This window comes from Rhincodon typus, chromosome 5 (assembly GCF_021869965.1).
Source record: "Rhincodon typus isolate 14 chromosome 5, sRhiTyp1.1, whole genome shotgun sequence".
Lineage (NCBI taxonomy): Eukaryota > Metazoa > Chordata > Chondrichthyes > Orectolobiformes > Rhincodontidae > Rhincodon > Rhincodon typus.
The window spans coordinates 74,523,364-74,546,263 of record NC_063336.1 but is presented as its reverse complement, the minus strand read 5'-3'; the positions used below and the strand labels follow the sequence as shown (position 1 = coordinate 74,546,263).

At 42.1% G+C, this 22,900-nt stretch overlaps 1 protein-coding gene and 1 non-coding gene across 2 annotated transcripts in view; one reads left to right on the top strand and one right to left on the bottom strand.

Moving 5' to 3' along the window:
- Positions 1 to 5,754: 5,754 nt before the first annotated feature.
- On the bottom strand, positions 5,755 to 5,826 carry trnam-cau. The gene has a single exon. It is a non-coding gene; the product is annotated as a tRNA-Met (tRNA).
- The window catches only part of sdhaf4 (succinate dehydrogenase complex assembly factor 4), a 20,073-nt gene continuing 2,984 nt past the window's right edge, over positions 5,812 to 22,900 (top strand). The window contains exons 1-2 of the mRNA XM_020525179.2: positions 5,812 to 5,943; positions 16,635 to 16,784. Of these exons, the coding sequence (XP_020380768.1) occupies positions 5,922 to 5,943; positions 16,635 to 16,784 (172 nt within the window). The 5' untranslated portion in view covers positions 5,812 to 5,921. The remainder of the gene's footprint in view (positions 5,944 to 16,634; positions 16,785 to 22,900) is intronic.

Genomic DNA, 22,900 nt, shown 5'->3' with positions numbered 1-22,900 from the left:
GACTGAAAACAGACGAAGCTTTGGAAGAATATCGGGAAAGTAGGACCAATCTGAAATGAGGAATTAAGAGGGCTAAAAGGGGTCATGAAATATCTTTAGCAAACAGGGTTAAGGAAAATCCCAAAGCCTTTTATTCATACATAAGGAGCAAGAGGGTAACCAGAGAAAGGGTTGACCCACTCGAGGACAAAGGAGGGAAGTTATGCGAGGAGTCAGAGAAAATGAGTGAGATTCTTAATGAGTACTTTGCGTCGGTATTCACTGAGGAGAGGGACATGACAGATGTTGAGGTTAGGGATAGATGTTTGATTACTCTAGGTCAAGTCAACATAACGAGGGGGGAAGTGTTGGGTATTCTAAAAGGCATTAGGATGGACAAGTCCCCTGGTCCGGATGGGATCTATCCCAGGTTACTGAGGAAAGCGAGAGAGGAAATAGCTGGGGCCTTCACAGATATCTTTGCAGCATCCTTGAGCGTGGGTGAGGTCACGGAGGACTGGAGAATTGCTAATGTTGTCCCCTTGTTTAAGAAGGGTAGCAAGGATAATCCAGGTAATTATAGACCGGTGAACCTGAGGTCAGTAGTGGGGAAGCTGCTGGAGAAGATACTGAGGGATAGGATCTATTTACATTTGAAAGAAAATGGGCTTATTAGTGATAGGCAGCATGGTTTTGTGCAGGGAAGGTCATGTCTTACCAACTTGATAGAATTCTTTGAGGAAGTGACAAAGTTGATAGATTAGGGAAGGGCTGTAGATGACTTCAGTAAGGCATTTGATAAGGTTCCCCATGGTAGGCTGATGGAGAAAGTGAAGTCGCATGGGGTCCAGGGTGTACTAGCAGGTTAAGTTGATTGGCCATGATAAATTGCCTATAGTGTTCAGGGATGTGTAGATTATGGGGTTATGGGGGAAAGGAGTAGGGGGATGGGTCTGGGTGGGATGCTCTGCAGAGGATCAGTGTGGACATGTTGGGCTGAAAGGCCTGTTTCCACACTGTAGAGATTCTACAATTCATTAGAATCTTGCTTTATTTCGGAATGGTTAGTAGTTAGAAGGGGTTTATTTGGTTTGTTAATAGTTTAGTTAATTTGCTCACTGTTAGAATTAGATAAATAAATTGTTACTTGTTGATTTTTGAAGTGAGTGTCAGGGATTTTATTTAACTGCTGGAATTTGCTGAAAAACAGATTACACCACTTTTCATGCTCCTTTTATGATTATAGGGCAAGGTACTCCCCTTTGGGTGTTTCTGTTTTCGTTCTCAGAGTGGGGTCAGCTTCTGCATTGTATCAGATTGGGGCCTCATCCAGGATCTGAACAGATTTGGACAGATTTAAGGTACGAAAGGTCCCAGCAGATTTAAACAGACATGGAGACTGGTGACCTAAATGCTTAAAATAAAACTGAACTGAGAAGTGGAAAATCTGTTTAATTTCGGTTGCTTGTTGCTGGTTAAATCAAAAGTGGGGAAATGGCTCTTAGTATTGCTGAAGAGGTTCTGAGGGTCAAAGATGCTTCCCCAATTTGCCAAGAAAGTTTAGAAAGACAGAAAATGTGATACTTTTAGAATTAGCAGACAGGCTAATATTGAGTTTAACTAGGCATAATAAGAAAACTGAAATTGTAATGGAGCTAGTCAAGCATTTAGGTACACCAGAGAAACAGTCAAGTGTAGTAGAGTTAGAAAAAAATTACATTGCAAATTAGACAACTGAAGTTAGAGGACAAAGAAAGGGAAGGGAGGTTCCTAGCTGAAGAAAAAGAAAGGATAGCCATGGCCAAAGAGAGAGAAAGGGATAAACTATTACAGTTGGAAATGATGAAGTTGGAACTTGAAACAAAAGGACTTCAATTGGCAAAAGGAAAAGTGCAAAATAGAAGTGACGTATCCCTACGAACAGCCTGATAGGGGTATGTGCAAATATGTCCAAACATTACAAAAATTCAATTAAAAAGATGTATAAGCCTTTTTCATTTCCTTTGAAAAATTGGCTTAATAGATGAACTGGCCAGAGACTGTGTGGGTAATATTAATTCAGACCATGTTGGTAGGCAGGGCTGGTGCGGTGTTTGCAGCACTGTCAGAGGAGGTGTCAGGAGAATATGAAGAAGTAAAACAGGCTATGTTGAGTGCCTACAAATTGGTACCAGAAGTATATAGACAACAGTTCAGAAATGTAAGAAAGGAACTGGGTCAGATTTATGTCAAGTTTGAAAGAATTAAACAGAGCAACTTCGATAGATGGATGAAAGCATTAAAGATAGAAAAGACGAATCAGGCTCTTAGAGATATTATTCAGCTGGAGGAGGTTTAAAAACTCACTTCCAAAAGTGAATTGATGTTGTGGAACAGAAATCTAAAACAGCGAAAAGAGCTGCAGACATGGCGAATGAATATGCATTAGTGTATAAATCGAAATCTAGCTCCTGACAGCAATTTCATTCTGTGAGGGATAGAAATTAGGAAAGAGGGAGATCCTTCAATGAAAATCAAAAAAGTAGATTACACTGGGAACAGTTTACCACATGTGAAAAAAACCCAAGAGGGTATTGTTGTAGCAGCAGTTGAGTATAATAGACCCCACAGGCAGAGTTTATGAGTAAATAACGAATTTGGCAGTGACTGGTAAAACTGTCATTTGCCACTTCCTTTCAGTGGAATGATGTTTGTACATGTCCCAGTATTGAGTTTTGCAAATAGTTTATGTTGTCCCTGCAACTGTTGGCATAAAATCTGGATGGTGGCAAAGGATGGTTGTTAGCACAGTACCAATACATTCTTCAATGTTCACTGTATGGAATTTATGCTCACTTTGTGTGTTAATAAAGCCATACGATAGGAGCAGAAGTATGCCATGTAGTTCATCAAGCCTGCTGTCCAATTCAGTGAGCTCATGGTCAGAGCATGCAGCTTGAGTAGAAATTGTGTAGATTGTGTTTGAGGACAATTGGTACGATCATAGAATCCCTACAGTGTGGAAACAAGCCCTTTGGCCCAACAAGCCCACACCAAACCTCAGTGCATCCCACCCACACCTGACCCCTATAACCCACTTAACCTACACATCCCTGAATGCTATGGTCAATTTAGCATGGCCAATCCACCTGGCCTGCGGGAGGAAACTGGAGCACCCAGAGGAAACCCACACTGGGGCAGGGAGAATGTGCAAACCACACAGATAGTTGCCTGAGGGTGGAATTGAAACTGGGTCCCAGGTGCTGTGAGGCAGCAGTGCTAACCACTGGGCCACCGTGCCACCCAAAGTGAATGAACACTTCACGTTCTGGGTGGTCTCGAACCACCAACCTTCCGGTTAAACAGCCGAACACATTAACCTATTGCATCACAGAAAAGGACCCTGATTCTTGTTCTGTGGAATACTGTACCATTCTGGCCTCTGAGGTGGGTTCCCAGGAGGTCAAATCACCTTTGCAAGTCTTTGTTTCCTACATTGACATCTCCACACTTCATTTACGCCATTGTTTGACATGCATCATTAAAAGCCAGACCATATCTGTATGTCTCACAAAATTAATAATTTTTTTTGAGGAAATGACAATGATGATTGATGAGGGCAGAGTGGCAGATGTTATCTACATGGAGTTTAGTAAGGCCTTTGACAAGGTTACTCGTGGCAGGATGGTTCAGATTTCCAATCAGAAAAACACCTACTGTTATTCTGTTTTTTATGGCCAAGCAAGCTCTGTATCTATCTCACCAGCTCACCGCAGATCCCATGGAATATTTCCAATATGTGTAAATAATTTTGTGGAGAATGTGGGTCACCTGATCAGTAAGTTTGTGGATGACATAAAGGTTAGTGGAGCTATGAATAGTGTGGATTGCCAGAGGATATAGATAGGCTTTGGGTGATGAAATGGCAGATGGAATTTAATCTGGACAAATGCAAGGCAATGCATTTTGGAAGGCCTAATGTAGTTGGGAGTATGCACTAAATGGCAGAACTCATAGAAGTATTACCATACAGAGGAACTAGGAATACTGGTCCACAGTTCCTTGAAATTGGCAATTCAAGTGGATAAGGTGGTCAACAGACATATGGCACACTTGCCTTCATGATTTGCTGCAATGAGTATAAAAATTGACAAGTCACATTGCAGCTGTTTAGAGCTTTGGTAAGGCCACATAGTATTGTGTACAATTCTCGTTACCAGAGGATGTAGAATCTTTGGACAGGGTAAAACAAAAACATTTGCCAAAATGTTGTCTAGATTGGCAGCTATTAGTTATGATGAGAGGTGGAACAAACTTAGTTTGTTTTCACTTCAATGTTGAAGACTGAGGAGTGACCTAATAGAGGTTTACATAATTATGAGAGGTATGGATAGTCAGACTCCTTTCCCAGAATAGAAATGTCATGGATGCTGTGGTTGGTTGGCTCGTCGAGCTGGTTCGTTGTTCCGCAGACGTTTCATTACCCTGCTGGGTAACATCATTAGTGCAGCCTCCGATGAAGCGCTGTTGTGTTTTCCTGCCTGTTATTTAAACTTTGTGTCTGTTGAGCTGGGTTACCTCACTTCCAGTTTTCCAAGACTCCTACAACCACTGGGCATCAGAGTAGCACACAAACCCACATCAACCATACGCCAACTGCTAACCCGAACCAAAGACCCGTTACCCACTATGGGCAGGACCAACGTAATATACAAGATCCCCTGCAAAGACTGCGACAAACATCACATTGGACAGACAAGAAGAAAATTAGCCACGAGAGTACACAAACATCAACTAGCAACAAAAAGTCATGACCAATACTCACTCATTTCCATCCGCATGGATAAAGAAAACCAACCAGGGACAACACCAGGATCCTGGGACGGGCCGAGCAGATACAAGCAAAGGAATTCCTAGATGCCTGGTTCTCTACTAAGAAGGCCATCAACAAGCACATATAGAGCTAGACCCTTTATATACTCCACTGCAAAGGAAAACCAGAAGTAAGGTAACCCAGCTCACCGGACACCAGAGTTTAAATAACAGGTGGGAAAACACAACAGCGCTTCATCAGAGTCTGCACTGATGATGTAATGAAACATCTGCGCAACAATGAACCAGCTCCACGAGCCAACCAACCACAACATTCACAACCCGAGCTACAAATCTACTCAAAAATAGAAATGTCAGTTGCCAGGGGACATAGGTTTAAGGTAAAAGGGAGAAAGTTTAAAAATGTCAAAGGCCAACATTTTTATACCAATGGTGCTACGTGTGCTCCGAGGCAAGTTGGTAGAAACAGATAGAGTAACAACATTTAAAAGGCATCTTGGCAGATGCATAAATAGGCAGGGAATCGAGGGATATGGACCACATAGAGGCAAAAGGTTTTTAGTTTGAGGAAAGGTGTCATGTGGGCACAGGCTTGGTGGGCCAAAGGGACTGCACCTCTGCTGTACTGTTCTTTCTTCTTTGATCTCCCACTGACAACGGTGACAGTGTTTATGCATTTGTATGAATTATACTTTATTACGCTATTTCATAGAGTCAGAGTCATACAGCATTGAAATAGACCCTTCCATTCCAGCAGTCCACGCCAATCAAAATTCCAAATTAGTAGCTTCGCGCTGGGCCCATATCCCTCCAAACATTTCAGTTGCAAATAAAATCTTAACATTGATTTTAAGTGGACTCAAAATAATTTTAATTATTAGTTCAGGGATATGGCGTAATTATTTATGTGGTCCAGTAGCAGACGTGTCCAACTCCAGAGAAAACACGGAACGGCAAAAAATGTAGCAGAGGATGGTTTCGATCCATCGACCTCTGGGTTATGGGCCCAGCACGCTTCCGCTGCGCCACTCTGCTTACGCAAAGGCTCTGAAAGGACACTTCTTTCAATGTTACTGGCGCCAGGGGCGTGGTGTTGAAGATGATGTTGTGGCCACGTGAGTAGCGGAAAGATGGCGGCGAAGAGATACCACAGTGAGTGATAGAGAAACGGGGATGGAGGCGTTGATTTGAGAGGAGGAATACGGCGGGGAAGAGATAGTGTGAAATAGAGGAGGACAGAAAAGATAGAGAGTGAGGTTGACATTGACAGAGAAGTGAGGTAGAGAGAGAAAGGCAATACGGGAGATGGAGACAGAGGGATTGAGGGACGGAGGGGAATATGATGGAAAGAATGAGACAGAGTGATATAGAGCGTCATCGTGAGATACAGGGGGAAAGGAGAATTAGGGTGTGTATTTGTGTGTGTAAGAGAGAACGTGGGAATACCTGGGGGGATAGATGGTATGACGACCATATAGTATATCACTGTCACCTCCTGCACCCTCGGACTGAGTGAGGAGTTAAGGGCTCATGTCTCACCCCAGGTTCGTCTTCACTTAACTGTCTATCTCCCAGAAAATACTCCCTGTACACCCCTTCAGTCCAGTTCGTCCTCATTCATGTTTTCACCTAGCTTCTCTTTCAGTGACTGTATGCAGTCCATCTTTACAGTTCCCATGTTCTACCTTCTGACAATTCCCTGGCTATCGAAATTTCTCCTGAATTTCTTATGGCATTTAATTGTCACTGACGTATTTTCACAGCCCATAGCTCTGGTCTCCTTTGTAAGTGGCAACATCTCTATACCGACCCTGTCCAACCTTTGATAAACTTGAAGATCCCTTACCAGCTCCACCACCCCTGTGCAGATCGTATACCTCTATTCTGAGTACCTGCTTTACTGACCTGTCACTTTATTTAAGGGTCATTAAAATCTGTAATCATTATTGTGTATCATTTTCTCATTTACATTATACAGTTTACATACTCCTTCCTCCAGCACCTTTCCACTGTTCAGCAGTCTACCAGACTTCTATTAGTGTGATTGATCCCTTCTCTTTAATTTTAATGCATATAGATTTTGTTTTTCACTAGCTGTTACACACTTTTTTTTCTGCTTCCATTATGTTATCTCCAAAAAACATGAGTTACTCAACCCTATTTCCTTCCTCCTCAATTTTGATTATGTTCTAACCTATGATGTTTAGTTACTAGACCCTGTTCTTCATGTGGCTGTGCATCAATTATTCCGTGGTGTGTTTTTATTTGTTGCCTCAAATTTCCTTATTTTGGATGCTGTCCTATTTTCACTTTTTTTTTTAAAATCTCTCAATTCAACATTACCTATTACTTTTAAGGCATTTAGGAAAGTGGACTGAGTCTTGACAAGTTGGGCCAGTATCATCAGAGAATGAGTGGTCTTCTAGAAATATGTAAAGTTCTAGGGGTTTTAGCATGGATGCTAAGAGAATGTTTCTCATTGTTGCGGGGGAGACTAGGACTAGGAATTTCAGTTTAAGAATCAATGATTATTTAACACTGAGAAGTGGAGGAATTTCTTCACTTAGAGGGTGATTAGTTGTTTGGATTTTTCTACTCAAGAAAACAGGGAAGACTGAGCAATTGAACATATTCCAGGTTGAATTAGAGGAGATGTCATTGACAGGTCATTGAGGGGTATGGGGGAACAGACTGGAAAGTGGAGTTAAGGCCACACAGATCAGCCATGATCTTACTAATTGGTGAAACATTCAGGGGCCAAATGGTCTATTCCTACTTGTAAATTCATCATGTAGGGCCTGTGTGTATGTCTTTCTAACAAATCTATAACCTTTCTGAAGTCGATGAACTGAAATTACACATCATACGCAGAACTGAGCTTGTCGGTCTGTATAGTGTTGTTAGTGCTGTTTGTCCATTTTCAGCTTCACCTAAATGGTAACTCTGCTGACCAGATATCATTTTACAGTAAACAGTCACTCCAGTTTGGTGGTCTTGGGGAATCAGTGGCAATATTGCATTTTTTCAGGGAGGCTTTGAAAGTGTCTTTGAAGCGTTTCCTCTGCCTTCCTGGAAGATACTTATGACAAAGCTTGGAGTAGCCAGCTTGATTTGGAAACCTTGTGTCAGGCATCCAGATGATGTGATCTTCCTAATGCAGTTGATGGACTGTAACCAGTGTCTTGATACTGGAGAAGCTGCTCTGAGAGAGATATTTATAATGGAGAGTCTGTTCGTTAGTTGATTTGTAGAATTTTGTGATGGCATTGATAGTGGTATTTCTTTAGGAATCTGAGATGTTTGGTGTACCTTGTCCATGTTTCAAACAGCGGAAAAAGTATGCGGAAACCCAAACATCAACCTCCTCAAACACCTCCTGTGGCAGTGTGCGGGGGATTGTTTATTCAGCTCAGGAGCCATAACACTAAAAGTGGAAGAAAGTCATCTCTCCCTTGAGGGGCTACTTCAGAGCATTTGATCTAAAATCTTGGAAGGGTTGATAGGGGACAGAATTAAAACAATTCGCAAAAGAAGCAAATGTGATATGAGAAAAAGTTTTTTAGGCAGTGACTAGTTGCATTGTCGAATGCATTGTCCAAGTGTGTAAGGCAGATTCAATAAAGGCTTTCAAGACAAGTTAGAACATTACTTGAAAAGGAACAATGCATGGGATTAAAGGAAGAAGGCAGGAGAATGGCATAAGGTCATGCGTTTACTCGGAAAGCTGGCACAGGTACAATAGGCTGAACAGTCTCCTTCTATACAGTTGTGATTTTGTAATTTTTCCCCTTTGTATTTCTTCTGATGTAACGTTAATCTGAAGATGTCAGCCTGTTCAGGTAGAGGATATAAAATAACCCATGGTGTTGTTTTCTTTGTGTCTCTGCCAAAAACAAACTTTAAAATAGGCCACTGGACAGAATGGGATATGATGGATTAAGTGTTCAGATTCTAGACTCAGAGATTAATAGTTAAAATCCTACTGTGCTCAGTTGCGAATTGAATTCAGTTAACACTGCAAATTGCCTGATATGTATTAAAACCAACTAATTCATGAGTGCCCTTTTAGATGTCATCCCAACCCACCAGTGTGGCCAGTATATATCAGCCTAGTCCTACAGTGCATTCCAGGTTCATAGAATTGTTATGGTGCAGAAGGAGGTCATTTAGTCCTCTCAGGGGAAAGCAGCATCAGCCAAGTTCATGACACCACAGGTGGCTCTCTGGAGGAAAATGTGCAGCAGGGCTAGAGTGATAGGGGATTCAATAGTGGTTGCAGATGTGAATGCCAGGATGGTATGTTGCCTCCCTCGTGCCAGAATCAGCCATGTCATGGAGCAGCTGCACGTCATTCTGGAGCAAGCAGGTGAACAGTGATTGTGGTACACATAATACCAACAACATAGGTAAACAAAGGGACGAAGACTTGCAAGCTGAATATAGGAAGTTAGAAAATAAATTAAAATGCGGGACTTCAAATGTAGTAATCTCAGAATTACTCCCAGTGCTATGTGCCAGCAAAAGCGGGAATAAGAGGATAGATCAGATAAAGGTATGGCTGGAGAAATGATGTACCAGGGAGGGGTTTAGATACTTGAAACGTTGGGACTGTTTCTGGGAAGGTGGGATCTGTACAAGCCTGACAAGTTGCACCTGGGCAGAATTCAGTTAGTGAGGTTTTAAACTAGTATGGCATGGGGATGGGAACCAATCTAAGCCTACTAAGTGTAGGCTTAAATGGGTCAGATTCAGAGCAGGAAACAGGAGATAGAACATTAGCTAGTGATGTAGTCAGCGACGTGAAAAGACAAAAGAAATGAGGATCAAAAAGCATCCAGCAAAGGAAATTGACAGGGTTGAGCTGTTTATACTTTAATGCAAAGATTATTACAAACAAGGCAGATGAACTAAGGGCGTAGATAAATGCAACATCTTTGCTATAATGGAAATCTGGCAAGAGGAGGGGCAAAATTGGCAGCTCAGTATCCCTGGATAGAGAGTTTCAGGCAGCATAGAATGAGTGACAAAAGAAGAACGGGGCTAGCAGTAATTAGTTAAAGAATCAATTATATTTGTGAGAATGGATGATATACTCAAACAGGTTAACAAATGTGGCTTTATGGATTAAGTTTAGGAATAAAAACAGGACAGTCACACTACAGTCCTCCAAATAGTAAGAGGGAAATCGAAGACAAATATCTGCTTGTTGGAATAAGAGGGCAGTAATAGAAGGAACCTTTGATGACCCCAATATCAGAGACAACAAGGTGTAGAGCTGGATGAACACAGCAGGCCAAGCAGCATCAGAGGAGCAGGAAAGCTGACGTTTCGGGTCTAGACCCTTTTTCTGTCTCAGATTCTCCAGCATCGGCAGTTCCTACTATCTCTGTAACAATTTTAACCCCACTGCGAAACCCATTTCTGAAGAAGGGTCTAGACACGAAACGTCAGCTTTCCTGCTGCTCTGATGCTGCTTGGCCTGCTGTGTTCATCCAGCTCTACACCTTGTTGTCTCAGATTCTCCAGCATCGGCAGTTCCTACTATCTCTGATCCCAATATGAATTGGGTTTCAAACAATATAGGGGGCATTGAGGGCGAAAAATTCATGTATTGTGTCCCAGGACTTTTTTGAAACAATACATAACAAGCCCTATGAAAGCAGACACAATTTTGGATTTAGTTTTGGGAAGTGAAAATTGGCAAGTGGTTGAAGTGGAGTGGGCAGCCATATTGGGGTTAGTGACTATAATTCAATTGGATTTATTATTAACGTGGTACAAGACAGGGATACGTTGGGAGTAAAGGTTTTTAACTGGAGGAAGGGAAATTTTACAAAACTGAGAAGTGATTTGGCTGAGTTAGACTGGACAGGGCTGCTAAAGCATGAATCAGTGATAAACCAGTGGGAGGCACTAAAAAGTGATATCCTCAGGGCCCAAGGCAAACATGCCCCCTCCAAAAATAAGAATGGTATTGCCAGATCTAGACACCCATGTTTGCCTATAAAAATACAGGAGAAGATTAAACAGAAAAATAAAGCTTGTGGTAGTCACAAATAAGTTCAACAGTGCAGATAGCCTAGAGAAGAGCAGAAAATACAAGAATCGTGGAATGCATGCCGGAGAGTGTAGTAGAGTCGGTTTCATTAGGGGCATTTAAGTGGCTATTAGATAGGCATATGGATGATAGTATAAGGTAGGGGTGGAGGTTAGATGGACTTTAGGATTAGGGTAAAAGTTCGGCACAACGTCGTGGGCTGAAGGGTCTGTACTGTGCTGTACTGTTCTATGTTGTATGTTCTATGTTCTAATCAAGTGAAGAAAAAAATAAGGAATTTAAAGAGAGGGCGTGAGAGAAGTCTTAGCAAGCAAGATAAAAGAAAACCCAAAGATGCTTTACCAGCATATAAAGAGCAAACGAATTGTTAAGGAAAAAGTGGGAACTATGAGAGGTGAGGAAAGGAACTTATAGTCATAGTAATACAGCACGAAAACAGACCCCCATTTCCAACTCGTCCATGCAACCAGATATTCTAAACTGATCTAGTCCTATTTGCCAGCAATTGGCCCATATCACTGTAAATCTTTCCTATTCATATACCCATCCAAATGCCTTTTCAATATCGTAAGTGTACCCACCTCCACCACTTCCTCTGGCTACTCGTTCCATAAATGCACCACTCTCTGCGTGGAAAAAGTTGCCCGGAGGTACCTTTTGAATCTTTTCCCTCTCACCTTAAATTTATGCCTTCTAGTTTTAGACTCCCCTACCCTCACTGTATCCATGCCTGTCATTATAGAGGTATAAACCTCTGTAAGGCCACCCCTCAGCCTCTGACGCTCCAGGGAAAGATGCAGAGGATATGGGAAAATTTTACATGAATTCTTTGCTTCCATGTTCAAAAAGGATAGGGATGATGTAGATGTAGTAATCCAAGAGGAGAAATGTGAAATATTGGACAAAAGAACCATAATGAGAGAGGAAGTGTTAGAGGAGTTTGAAATTGTTGAAAGTGAGTAAATTGCCAGGGTTGGATGGATTGTTTTGTAGGATATTGAAGGAGGTCAGGGAAAAAGTAACAGATCCTCTGTGGATTATTTTCTAATCTTTACTAGACACAGGTGAAGTGCTGGCGGATGGGAGGAATGCAAATGTCGTTCTGTTGTTTTAAAAGGGTACAAAGGAAATGCCAAATAATTATAGGCCAGTTAGCCTTATTTCGGTGTCGGTCAATTCTGACAGATCGGATAAACTGTCACTGAGGAAGGCATGGACTAGTCAGAGATAGTCAGCATGGCTTTATTAAGGGAAGGTTGTGCCTAGCAGATTTTATAGCTTGAGCAAGTGATGAGGAGGATTGATGAGAGTAATGCAGTTGGTGTTGTTTACATGGATTTTAGTAAGGAAGTAGACAAGGTCCCACATGCAGACTGATCAAAAATGTAAAAGCCCATGGGATACAGGGTCAGGATAGGTGTGGACTCGATGGACTGAATGGCATGCTTCCACTCTATAATGATGAAACTCTACGATGATGATGAAACTGTATATGTCTGGTGAGGCCTCACCTGGAGTATTGTGTGCAGTTCTGGTCAGGAAGGATGCAATTGCTCTGGAGAGAGTGCAGAGAGGACTTATTAGAATGTTTCCAGGGATGGAGAATTATACCTACAAGGAGAAATTGGAGAGGTTGGGGTTGTTTTCCTTGGAACAGAAGAAGGGTGAGGAATGTTATGATTGAGGTATACAAAACTGTGAGGAGTAGAGATGGAGTAGACAGGAGGAGCCTATTTGTCTTCGCAGAGATTTCAAAAACCAGGGGTCATTTGAGCTAAGTGGCAGAATCCAAGAGGAAAAACATTTTTATGCAGTGTGGCGGCTGTCTGGAATTCCCTGTAGTTTGTGGTGGAGGCAGAGACCCTAAACTCTTTTTAAAAGTACCTGGATCTTCTTTTTAAAAAATAGTACCTGGACCCGTACCTTTGGTGCTGTAAGCTGCAGGGGTATGGGTTGTGTGCAGGAAAATGGGATTAGAAAGGGCATCTGGGAGTCTTCTGTCAGCATGGATGAGATGGGCTAAAAGGTCCCAACTGTGCTGTATCATTTCTATGGTTCTATGGAGATACATTAATACCTTTCGAAAGGGCATCAGATAACTGCTTGCAGGGGGACTGGACAGCCCTTTTAAAGAATAGCCTCCTCTGCTGTATGATGTTAACTGCAAGTTTAATAATGCTGCAGTCATTGTATTACTTATCCAGATTACTACTTTTTTTCTGTGCGGAATAATTCCATTTTATGCTCTCAAATTGGCTCCTGTTGCAAAGCTAATTTCCATTTGATCCCAATATATCAGTTACATACCCAGTACTGTATCCATACCCAGTACACAGGTAGCCAAGGTGATTAAGAAGGAATATGATATGCTTGCCTTCATTGCCCGGGGCATGGAATACAAGAGTTGGCAAAACATGTTGCAGCTATATAAAACTCTTGGTAGGCTGCATTTGGAGTATTGCGTGCAGTTTTGGTCACCACACTACCAGAAGGATGTAGAAGCTTTGGAGAGAGTACAGAGAAGGTTCATCAGGATATTGCCTGGTCTCTAGGGCATTGACTATGAGGAAAGGTTAAAAAGACTAGGATTGTTTTCACTGGAAAGACGGCAGCTGAGAAGAGACCTTATCGAGGTCTACAGAATTATGAGAGGCATAGATAGGTGGATAGTCAGAGGCTTTTTCCCAGGGTTGAAGTTTCAATTTCAAGGGGGCACAAGTTTAAAGTCAGAGGGGGAAAGTTTAAGGGAGATGTGTGAGAGAAGTTTTTCACGTAGAGAGTGGTAGCAGCCTGGAATGCACTACCAGAAGAGGTGGTGGAAGTGGGCACATTGCAGATATTTAAGAGGCACCTGGATGGGTACATGAATAGGGAGGAATAGAGGGATACGGATCAAAAAATGGCTTGTTTTGTTTGTTTTTAGATTAATTAGGGCATGATGGTCGGCACAGGCTTGGAGGGCCGAAGGGCCTGTTCCTGTACTGTACTTTTTCATTTGTTCATTTGTTCATTTGTTGACAACTTTCCCTGAGCCTCCACCTCCACTGGTTTCACATAGAGTTTTGTTGATTTCTCCACAGTGCCCAATGATTGTCTGCATTAATGCTCAAAAAATAGATTGTTGGGGTCTCAGCATACAATGTCAGTATGATATGCAACAGCAAATATTCAAAGGGCATGATGGTTCCAGCAGTCCTTACACTTGCTGAATGAGACTACTGTTTTGATGTCTAAGTTACCACCTGCATCAATTCAAGCAATAAGGAAGTTGTGCAAAAACTGAAAGGAACAGAAACAGAAAAGACTCCATTCCATTCTCCCAGTTCCTCCATCTCCATCACATGTTCCATTGAGGTCAACTTCGACAAGGGAGTCTCTGAAATGACCACCTTCTTCCTCAACCAAGGATTCTCCAGCACCATTGTTGACAGGGCCCTCAGGTGGTTCCGACACATCTCCCACAGTTCTGCCCTCACCCCCTGTCTTCCCTTTTGCAACAGCGATAGGATTCCCCACGTCCTTACCTAACATCCCACCAGCATCCACATCCAGACAATCAGCAGATGTCATTTCCGCGACCTCCAGTGAGATGCCACCACCAGACACGTGTTCCCCTCCCCTCCCTTGTCTGCCTTCCGCAGGGACCGTTCCCTCTGGGACATCCTTGTCCGCTCTTCCTTCACTCCCAACACCCTCCCCCCCCCCCCCCCCCCCCCCCCCACCGCACCTTCCCCTGCCAATGCCGATGGTGTGATACCTGCTCATTTACCTCGTCCCTGTCCCAGTATCCAAGGGCCCAAACATGCCTTCCAGGTGAAGCAACACTTTACCTGCACTTCCCACAATTTAGTCTACTGCATTTGCTGCTCACAATGTGTTCTCCTCTACGTTGGGGAAATGAAGCGTAAACTGGGTGACCACTTCACAGAACATCTACGTTCTGTCCCCAAAAAAATACCCTGAGCTTCTAGTTGCTTGCCACTTTTAACACACCACCCTGTTCCCTGGCCAACATCTCTGTCTCAGGCTTGCTGCAGTGTTCTGCATATAAACTGACATTTTCCTAGCTACCATCAGTTCTAAGGAAGGGTCACCGGACCCGAAACGTTAACTCTGATTTTTCTTCACAAATGCTGCCAGACCTGCTGAGTTTTTCCAGCAACTTCTGTTTTTGTTCCTGATTTACAGCATCTGCAGTTCTTTTGGTTTTTGTTTATGCACAAACTGAGTGTTTAATAAAATTTTCATTGTCTAAATATATCAAGAATTTGAGTTATAATCAAGAAATTCAGCCAACATTAAAGCAACACACTGGTGTTGAGGCATTGAAATTAAAATTTAAAAAAGACATGAGAGGCAAATTTTTTACATAGAGCGTGGTTCACGTGTAGAATGAACTTCCTGAGGAAGTGGTGGATGCGGGGACAATTACGACGTTTAAAAGACATTTGGATAGATACATGAATTGGAATGGTTTGGTGGAGAATGGGCCAGGAGCAGGCAGGTGGGACTAGTTTACTTTGGAATTATATTTGGCATGGACTGGTTGGACCGAATAGTATGTCTCTGCACTGTATGACTCTATGAAAATTATTCTCAAAATATTAACAGGATCTCATACAAGTATACATGTTAGGAACAGGAGTAGGCAATTCAGCCTCAAGTCTGCTCTGCTGCTCAATAAGAGGCTGGTCTATTGAAATCTCAAATCCACATTTCCGCCTACACTTGATAACTCTTCACCTTTTGGTTATCAATAATCTATCCAGCTGTGCGTTAAAAATATTGAAAGACTGTGCTTCTGTGACCTTTTCAGGAAGAAAGTTCCAAAGACACTGAATGCTCCAAGAGAAAATGTTTCCTTGTCTTATTCATGAACAGTGACCCCCTTTTCTAGATTCTCCCACAGAAGAAACATCCTTTCCATATTCACCCTGTTTGTCCCAAAAAGCAAGGGGAGTGTAAGTTGCAAAGGAGATCATAAATCTTTATAAATATTGACAGTCAATGTTCATATTCTCTGGGATGTATGACGATTTCAGTAATTAGGATAGTAATGAGAAAAACAATCTATTTGCGGCAGGTTTTCCATTGAGCAACAAGTTCTATTCTGTGTGAACATGTTTATTTAATAGAATATATTGTTGTCATTAATGGAGGCACTGCTATTGATGTTGTTTATGTTCAAAAGGCATTTCATCAATGAAAATGATAGGGGCATGGAAACAAAACTGGCAAAGGGACAGCATGAACTAGTGAGAAACATTTGTCTTTCAGATTGCAGGGAGATACAAAGCGGAGATTCCCAGGTGTTCTCTGTTAAGGCCAGTACCCTTTTTGGTTTACAGAAATGACCCAGACTTGATTATTTGCAAACTTTGAAATTATGCTCAATATACCGAGAGTTAGCAGGCGATAAACTTTGAGCAAGATAGCAACTGGCTGATGAAAACAGATGAAATTTAATGCGGACAGGATCAGAAGGAGACTCTTTGACCCATTTAATCTGCTGCACCACTCAATGAGATCATGGCTGAACTGATTGTTTGGAGGTTGCTTTACGCTGTCAACATTGAATATATTCTAATATTAGAGATAGTAGGAACTGCAGATGCTGGAGAATCTGAGATAACAAGGTGTAGAGCTGGATGAACATAGCAGGCCAAGCAGCATCAGAGGAGCAGGAAGGCTGACGTTTCGGGCCTAGACCCTTCTTTGCAGCAATGTCTGCCTAGTTTCCTTTCACTGCTATTTAAATTCTGTTTTCCACATTGATTGCACATAGGTTTTGTGCTACGGAACACCTGGAGACTGGCTATCTCCAAAACAGAGAGCAAGCTGGAGCTCAGAAAGGAACTGCTGAGAAAACCTGTAACCCCTGTTGGCCACTTGGATCATCCGCAACAGAAGCCGGTCGGAAAAGATCCCCTGGAGAGTGAGTGCTCTGTGTTTTGGAATGGGACTGCTGTATTTCAAGCAGTCATGTATTTGAAAGCTTACAATGAGGCAACTTGCTCCCCAGTGACTGCATCAGAATTTTTTATTTGAGAGTAAATTCCATTTAGTATTGCTGACTAGTAGTAAGGACAGATGAGTGACCAGGAATACTACTCTGACCTGGGCACTGCAAAGTGGCTGAAAGCATTTGGCACAACATAGAACCATAGAAATGATACAACACAGAAGGGGGCCATTTGGCCCATCTTGTCCATGCTGACCCAAGATACTCAGATGTCCTTTCTAATCCCATCTTCCTGCACACAGCCCATAGCCCTGTGGCTTACAGCACCAAAGGTACAGATCCAAGTACCTTTTGAAAGGGCTTTGGATCTGTGCCTCCACTAACTCAGGCAGCAAATTCCAGATACCTGTCACTCTTTGCGTAAAAATATCTTTCCTCATGTCTCCTCTAGTTCTTCTACCACTCAGCTTGAATCTATGACCCCTGGTTTTTATATTTTTCCGCCAAGGCAAACAGGTTCCTCCTGTCTACTCTATCTCTACTCCTCACGAAGTTGTCTACCTCAGTCACGTTGCCCCTCAGCCTTCTCTGTTCCAAGGAAAAAAGTACCAACATCTCCAGTCTCTCCTTGTAGCTACAGTTCTCTTAGACCTAGAAACGTTCTAGTAAATCTTCTCTGCACTCTTTCCAGAGCAATTACGTCCTTCCTGTAATGTGGTGACCAGAACTGCATACAGTGCTTCAGTTGTGGCCTCATCAGTGTCTTATACAGTTTTGTCATTCTATCCCTACTTTTGTATTTTATATCTCTGCCAATGATGGAGAGCATTCCAAATGCCTACTTTACAACCTTACTTGTACTGCTACTTTTAGGGACTCGTGCACTTGCACGCCAAGATCTCTGACTTCATCTATCCCTCTCATTTTATTCCACTTTACTGTTTGACCTCCCTAAATGCATTATCCCACACTTATCTGTGTAGAACTCCATATACCACTTTCCTACCCATTCCACCAACTCATCTATATCATTTTGGATCTTAGCTATCCTCTACACCATCCACTACACAGCCAATTTATGTGTGTCCAAATTTCTCAATTTTGCCCCCCGTCCCTGTCAAGTTCAAGGCCAGGTCGTAGAGATATAAAACAAACAGCAGGAGTCCCAACACAAAACCCTGCAGAACGCAACTTGAAAGAGCTTTCCATTTGCATGGGCCGCCATCATTCAATATCCTTGTTTCCAGTTACTAAGCCAACTTTGGATCCAACCCGACGTAATATTGCTCTGTATCTCATGGGCTTTTACTTTTCTGACCAGACTGCCATGGGAGACCTTGTCTCATGTCTTACTAAAATCCATGTAGACACCACCAACTGCACTACCATCATCAATCCCTCTTGTTTTTTTTGTCACTTAGAGTCATAGAGACCGAGAGAAGTAGAGCACGAAACAGACCCTTCGGTAAAACTCGACAATGCTGACCAGATATCCTAAATTAATCTAGTCCCATTTGCCAGCTTTTGGCCCATATCTCTCTCAACCCTTCCTATTCATATACCCATCCAAATGCCTTTTTAAATGTTGTAATTGTATCAGCCTCCACCACTACCTCTGGCAGTTCATTCCATACATGCACCATCCTATGTGTGAAAAAGTTGACTTATCGGTCCCTTTTAAATCTTTCACCCCTCACCTTAAACTATGCCCTCTAGTTTTGGACTTCCCAACCCTGGGGAAAAGACCTTGACTATTCACCCTGTCTGTGCCCTCATGATTTTATAAGGTCAACACTCAGCCTCCAATGCTCCAGAGAAAATAACCCTAACCTATTCAGCCTCTCCTAATAGCTCAAACTCTCCAACCATGGCAAAATTCTCGTAAATCTTCTCCGAACGCTTTCAAGTTTCAAAACGTTTCCCTTAGCAGAGAAGCCAGAATTGAATGCCGTATTCCAAAAATGGCCTAACCCATGTCCTGTACAACCACAACATCAGCTCCCAACTTCTGTACTCAGTGCACTGACCAATAAAGGCAAATGTACCAAACGCTTTCTTCACTACTCTGTCTACCTGTGAGTCCAGTTTCAAGGAACTATGAACCTGCACTCCAAGGTCTCTTTTTCTCAGCAGCACTTCGCAGGACCTTCTCATTAAGTGTTTGAGTCCTGCCCTGATTTGCTCTACCAAAATGTAGCACCTCACATTTTTCTAAATTAAACTCCATGTGCCACTCCTTGGCCCATTTGCCCATCTAATCAAGACCTTGTTTTAATCTGAGGTAACCTTCTTCACTGTCCACTACACCTCCAATGTCATCTGCAAACTTACTAACCATACCTTCTATGTTCACAACCAAACTATTTATATAAATGACAAAAAGCAGTGGACCCAGCACTGATCCTTGTGGCCCACTGCTGGTCACACGCGTCCAGTCCAAAAAGCAACCCTCCACCACCACCCTTGTCTTCTACCTCTGAGCCAATTTTATATCCACATGGCTAGTTCTCCCTGTATTGCATGTGTTCTAACCTTGCTAACCAGTCTATCATGAGGAACCTTGTGAAACGCCTTACTGAAGTCCATTTGACAACGCCTACTGCTGTGCCTTCATCAGTTCTCTTTGTCTCTTCTTCAAAATCTCAATCAAATTATTGAGACACGATTTCTCACGGAAAAAGCCATTTTTACTATCTCTAATCAGTCTTTGCCTTTCCAAATAAATGTAAATCCTGTCCCTCAGAATCCCCTCCAACAACTTAATCACAACTGATGTCAGGCTCACTGGTTTATAGTTCCCTGGTTTTTCCTCCTCAAGAATTCATTCAGATTTATAAGGCATGACCTTCCCATAATAAAGCCATGCTGATTATCCATGACTAATCCAGGCCTTTCTCAGTGACGGTTTATCTAATCTCTCAGGATTGATTATAACAATTTTACCCACCACTGAACTAAGACTGACTGGTGTATAATTGTTTGGCATTCCCTTTGTACCCTTTTTAAACAACAGAACCACCTCCTCCAGTTCTCTGGCACTTCACCTGTGTCTAGCGAAGATTGGAAAATAATCCTCAGACCATCAGCTATTTTCTGATCTGCTTCAGCATCCCAGAGAATAATTCATCCAGCCCTGGTCATTTATCCACTTTTAAGGATTCCAACTCCTCTAACACTACCTCTCTCATGATTATTTTGTCAAATATTTCACAGTGCTGTTTTCAGATTACTACATGTCCTTTGATTTTCCTTCTTCTCTGAGCCAAAGCATCCCCACCACCTGGTAACACCATTGGGAGCAGAGACTTGTTAGAACGCAGCACTGAATTGGTAAGCTGCTACTACTCCAGTGCATTTCTATGTTTTATTGTGCTACTCACCTGCACTGGATTGTAAATCAGATTGGAAACTCTGTAAATTATTCTTCATGACTATTTCTTAAAGTACTACACCTAAGTAAACTACTTAAAAAATAAGCTGACAATTGAAAGCTAACAAAACCCTGGAGATGGCCATTCTTTTTGGGACTTGTCCAAATGCCATCATTGAATTTTCTTTTTCTAATGAATAGTAAAGGAATTACTTGATTGCCGCTGGATAATTTGACAAAAGAAAACGTCAATATAGATCAAAACACATTTAGTTATTAACTTTTTTTTATGTTTAGAAAATAGATTTAACGAGTAATCAGCAGGCTTTGTCAAAGGATCAAAGCTAGTCAGCTTACAAAAACAGAAATTACTGGAGAACCTCAGCAGGTCAGGCAGCATCTGTGGAGAGAAAACAGAGTCAATGTTTCAGGTCCAGTGACCCTTCTTTAGAACTGGTCAGCATATGTGGTATCCTGTGAGCTCCAGGCCACATCTTACAGACATGTGGCAACTCAGCAAGTTGACAGTTAATGTTCATTTTCTCTAGGATGAGGGATTTCAAAACTAGGGGGCATATTTTTGAGAGGAGGAGAGAAGAGAGATTTTAAAAAGACATGAGGGGCAAATTTTTACACATGGAGTGGATGTGGGTGCAGTTGAAAGACACTTAGAAGTACATGAACAGGAAAAGTTTGGACAGATATGAGCCAGGAGCAGGCAGGTAGGAATAGTTTAGTTTGGGATTATGTTTGGTATGGACGAGTTGGGTTCTGTCCTGTATGATTCTGTGCCTATAGATTTTATTGCCAGTGATTCTGTTGCATATGTTGTATGTCTGCAGCTTGAGATCACTTGTGCATTTAGAAGTACAGCAACAATTTGTATTGATTTGCACTTTTCACTTAATGAAATGTCCCAAGATAATTCACAGAACTTTTGGACTGGAGAAGATTACTGAGAGAGGGATTTGTAGACAAGAATAAGAATTCTTTAGCTGGAAGTTTCTATGGGTCAGAGGGCATGGGGTGATTGGTGAATGGGATTTGGCATGAAATAGGACATGGATAGCAGAGTTTTGGATGACCTCAAATTTATGGAGGATAGAATGTGGAATACCAGACAGGAATGTGTTACAATAGTGAAGTCTACAAGTATGGATGAGGGTTTCAGTATCAGAAGAGTGAAGGCAGGGCCAGATCCAGGTGATGTTAGGAGGTATAAATGAGTGGTCTTAACGATGTGACAGATATGGGGTCAGATTTGAACAGTCTGCGTCTGCCTCAGGCAATGCCAGAGAGTGCAGTGAAATCAGTATCATTATGTCCACAAGACATTGACAGAGACCATGAATTGTATTTTGGTGATGTTGTAAAAAGCTATACTTGAACAAATCCGTGTATTTTAACCTTAAAGAGTGTTTTGGGGGTATTTTAAAACCTAACAAATAAAGGATATAGGGTAAATGCACCACAGCCTGTTTTAAAAGGAGAAAGAAAGAAGTAAAATGAAAACAGAAACCTCTGCTTATGGGCAAAAGAGGAGAAAAATACCTATCTCCCTTGTCTGTAACCTGTGGGAGTGGCATTTGTGATAGGAACCAAAAGCAGTGGCTTTAGTCTTCCCGATATTTAGTTGGAGGAAATTTCTACTCATCGGTACTGGATGTTGGTTCATCAATCTGAAAATTTGGAGAAAGCAGATGGGTCAAGAGGTAGCAGTGAGATAGAGCTGGGTGTCATCAACTTATGTCTGAAAGCTAATGTGTTTTCATTTAGCCCACTAAGGGGCAACATGTAGCATAGTCACAAAGCACGGAAACAGACCCTTGGGCCCAACTTGTCCATGCCAACCAGGTTTCCTAAACTGAACTGGTCTCATTTGCTTGTATTTAGCCCATGTCCCTCTAAACCATTCCTATACATGTACCAGTCCAAATGTGTTTCAACTGTTGTAATTGTGCTAATCTCTACCACTTCCTCTGGCAGCTTGTTCCATTAACACACCACCCTCTGTGTGATAAAGTTGCCCCTCAACTCAGATGAGAAATAGGAGGGGCCATGGATAGATCCTCAGGGGTCACTGGATGCAATGGTGTAAGGACGGGCAGAATAACTATTATATTAAGTCAAGAGAATCAAATTGGTTGAAGACTGGCATCTGTGATGTTGGCAGCTAATGTTCCCTCTAAGCTGCTCAGCCATGCATCTGCACAGTTGGATTCACGCTCACCATTTGTCATGCCAAGTCTGTTCCCAGCGTGGATTTACTGTTTTGGAAGTTGCTGCTGCACATGGATCTCAGAGGTCCGCGCAGAAGATAAAAAAAATAAGGAGGAATGTAGTTGGAACCTCAGGAAAGGCACTTTTGTTTTTTGGACTATTTTGGCGAGTTCCCTGTTGTTAGGGATTGGAATATTATGGAGCTTCCTCCTGCTAGTTGTTTAACCATCCGCAGCCATTAATGAATGGATGTGGCAAGATTGCAGAGCTTCAAGCTGATCTGTTGGTTGTGGTAAGCTCAATTCTGTCTATTGCTTGTTGCTTCTGCTGTTAGTATATATTTTAGCCCTGTGTAGTAGATCTGGTTGAATGGGATTTCTAATCATGTTTGCTTGTTGCTGTATATGTTGACCAGCACTCTTAATTTTTGTTGGAAGTAAGGGTGCAGGAGACAAGATTGAGTTTTTACAAGACATAACAAGGTGTAGAGCTGCTTGAA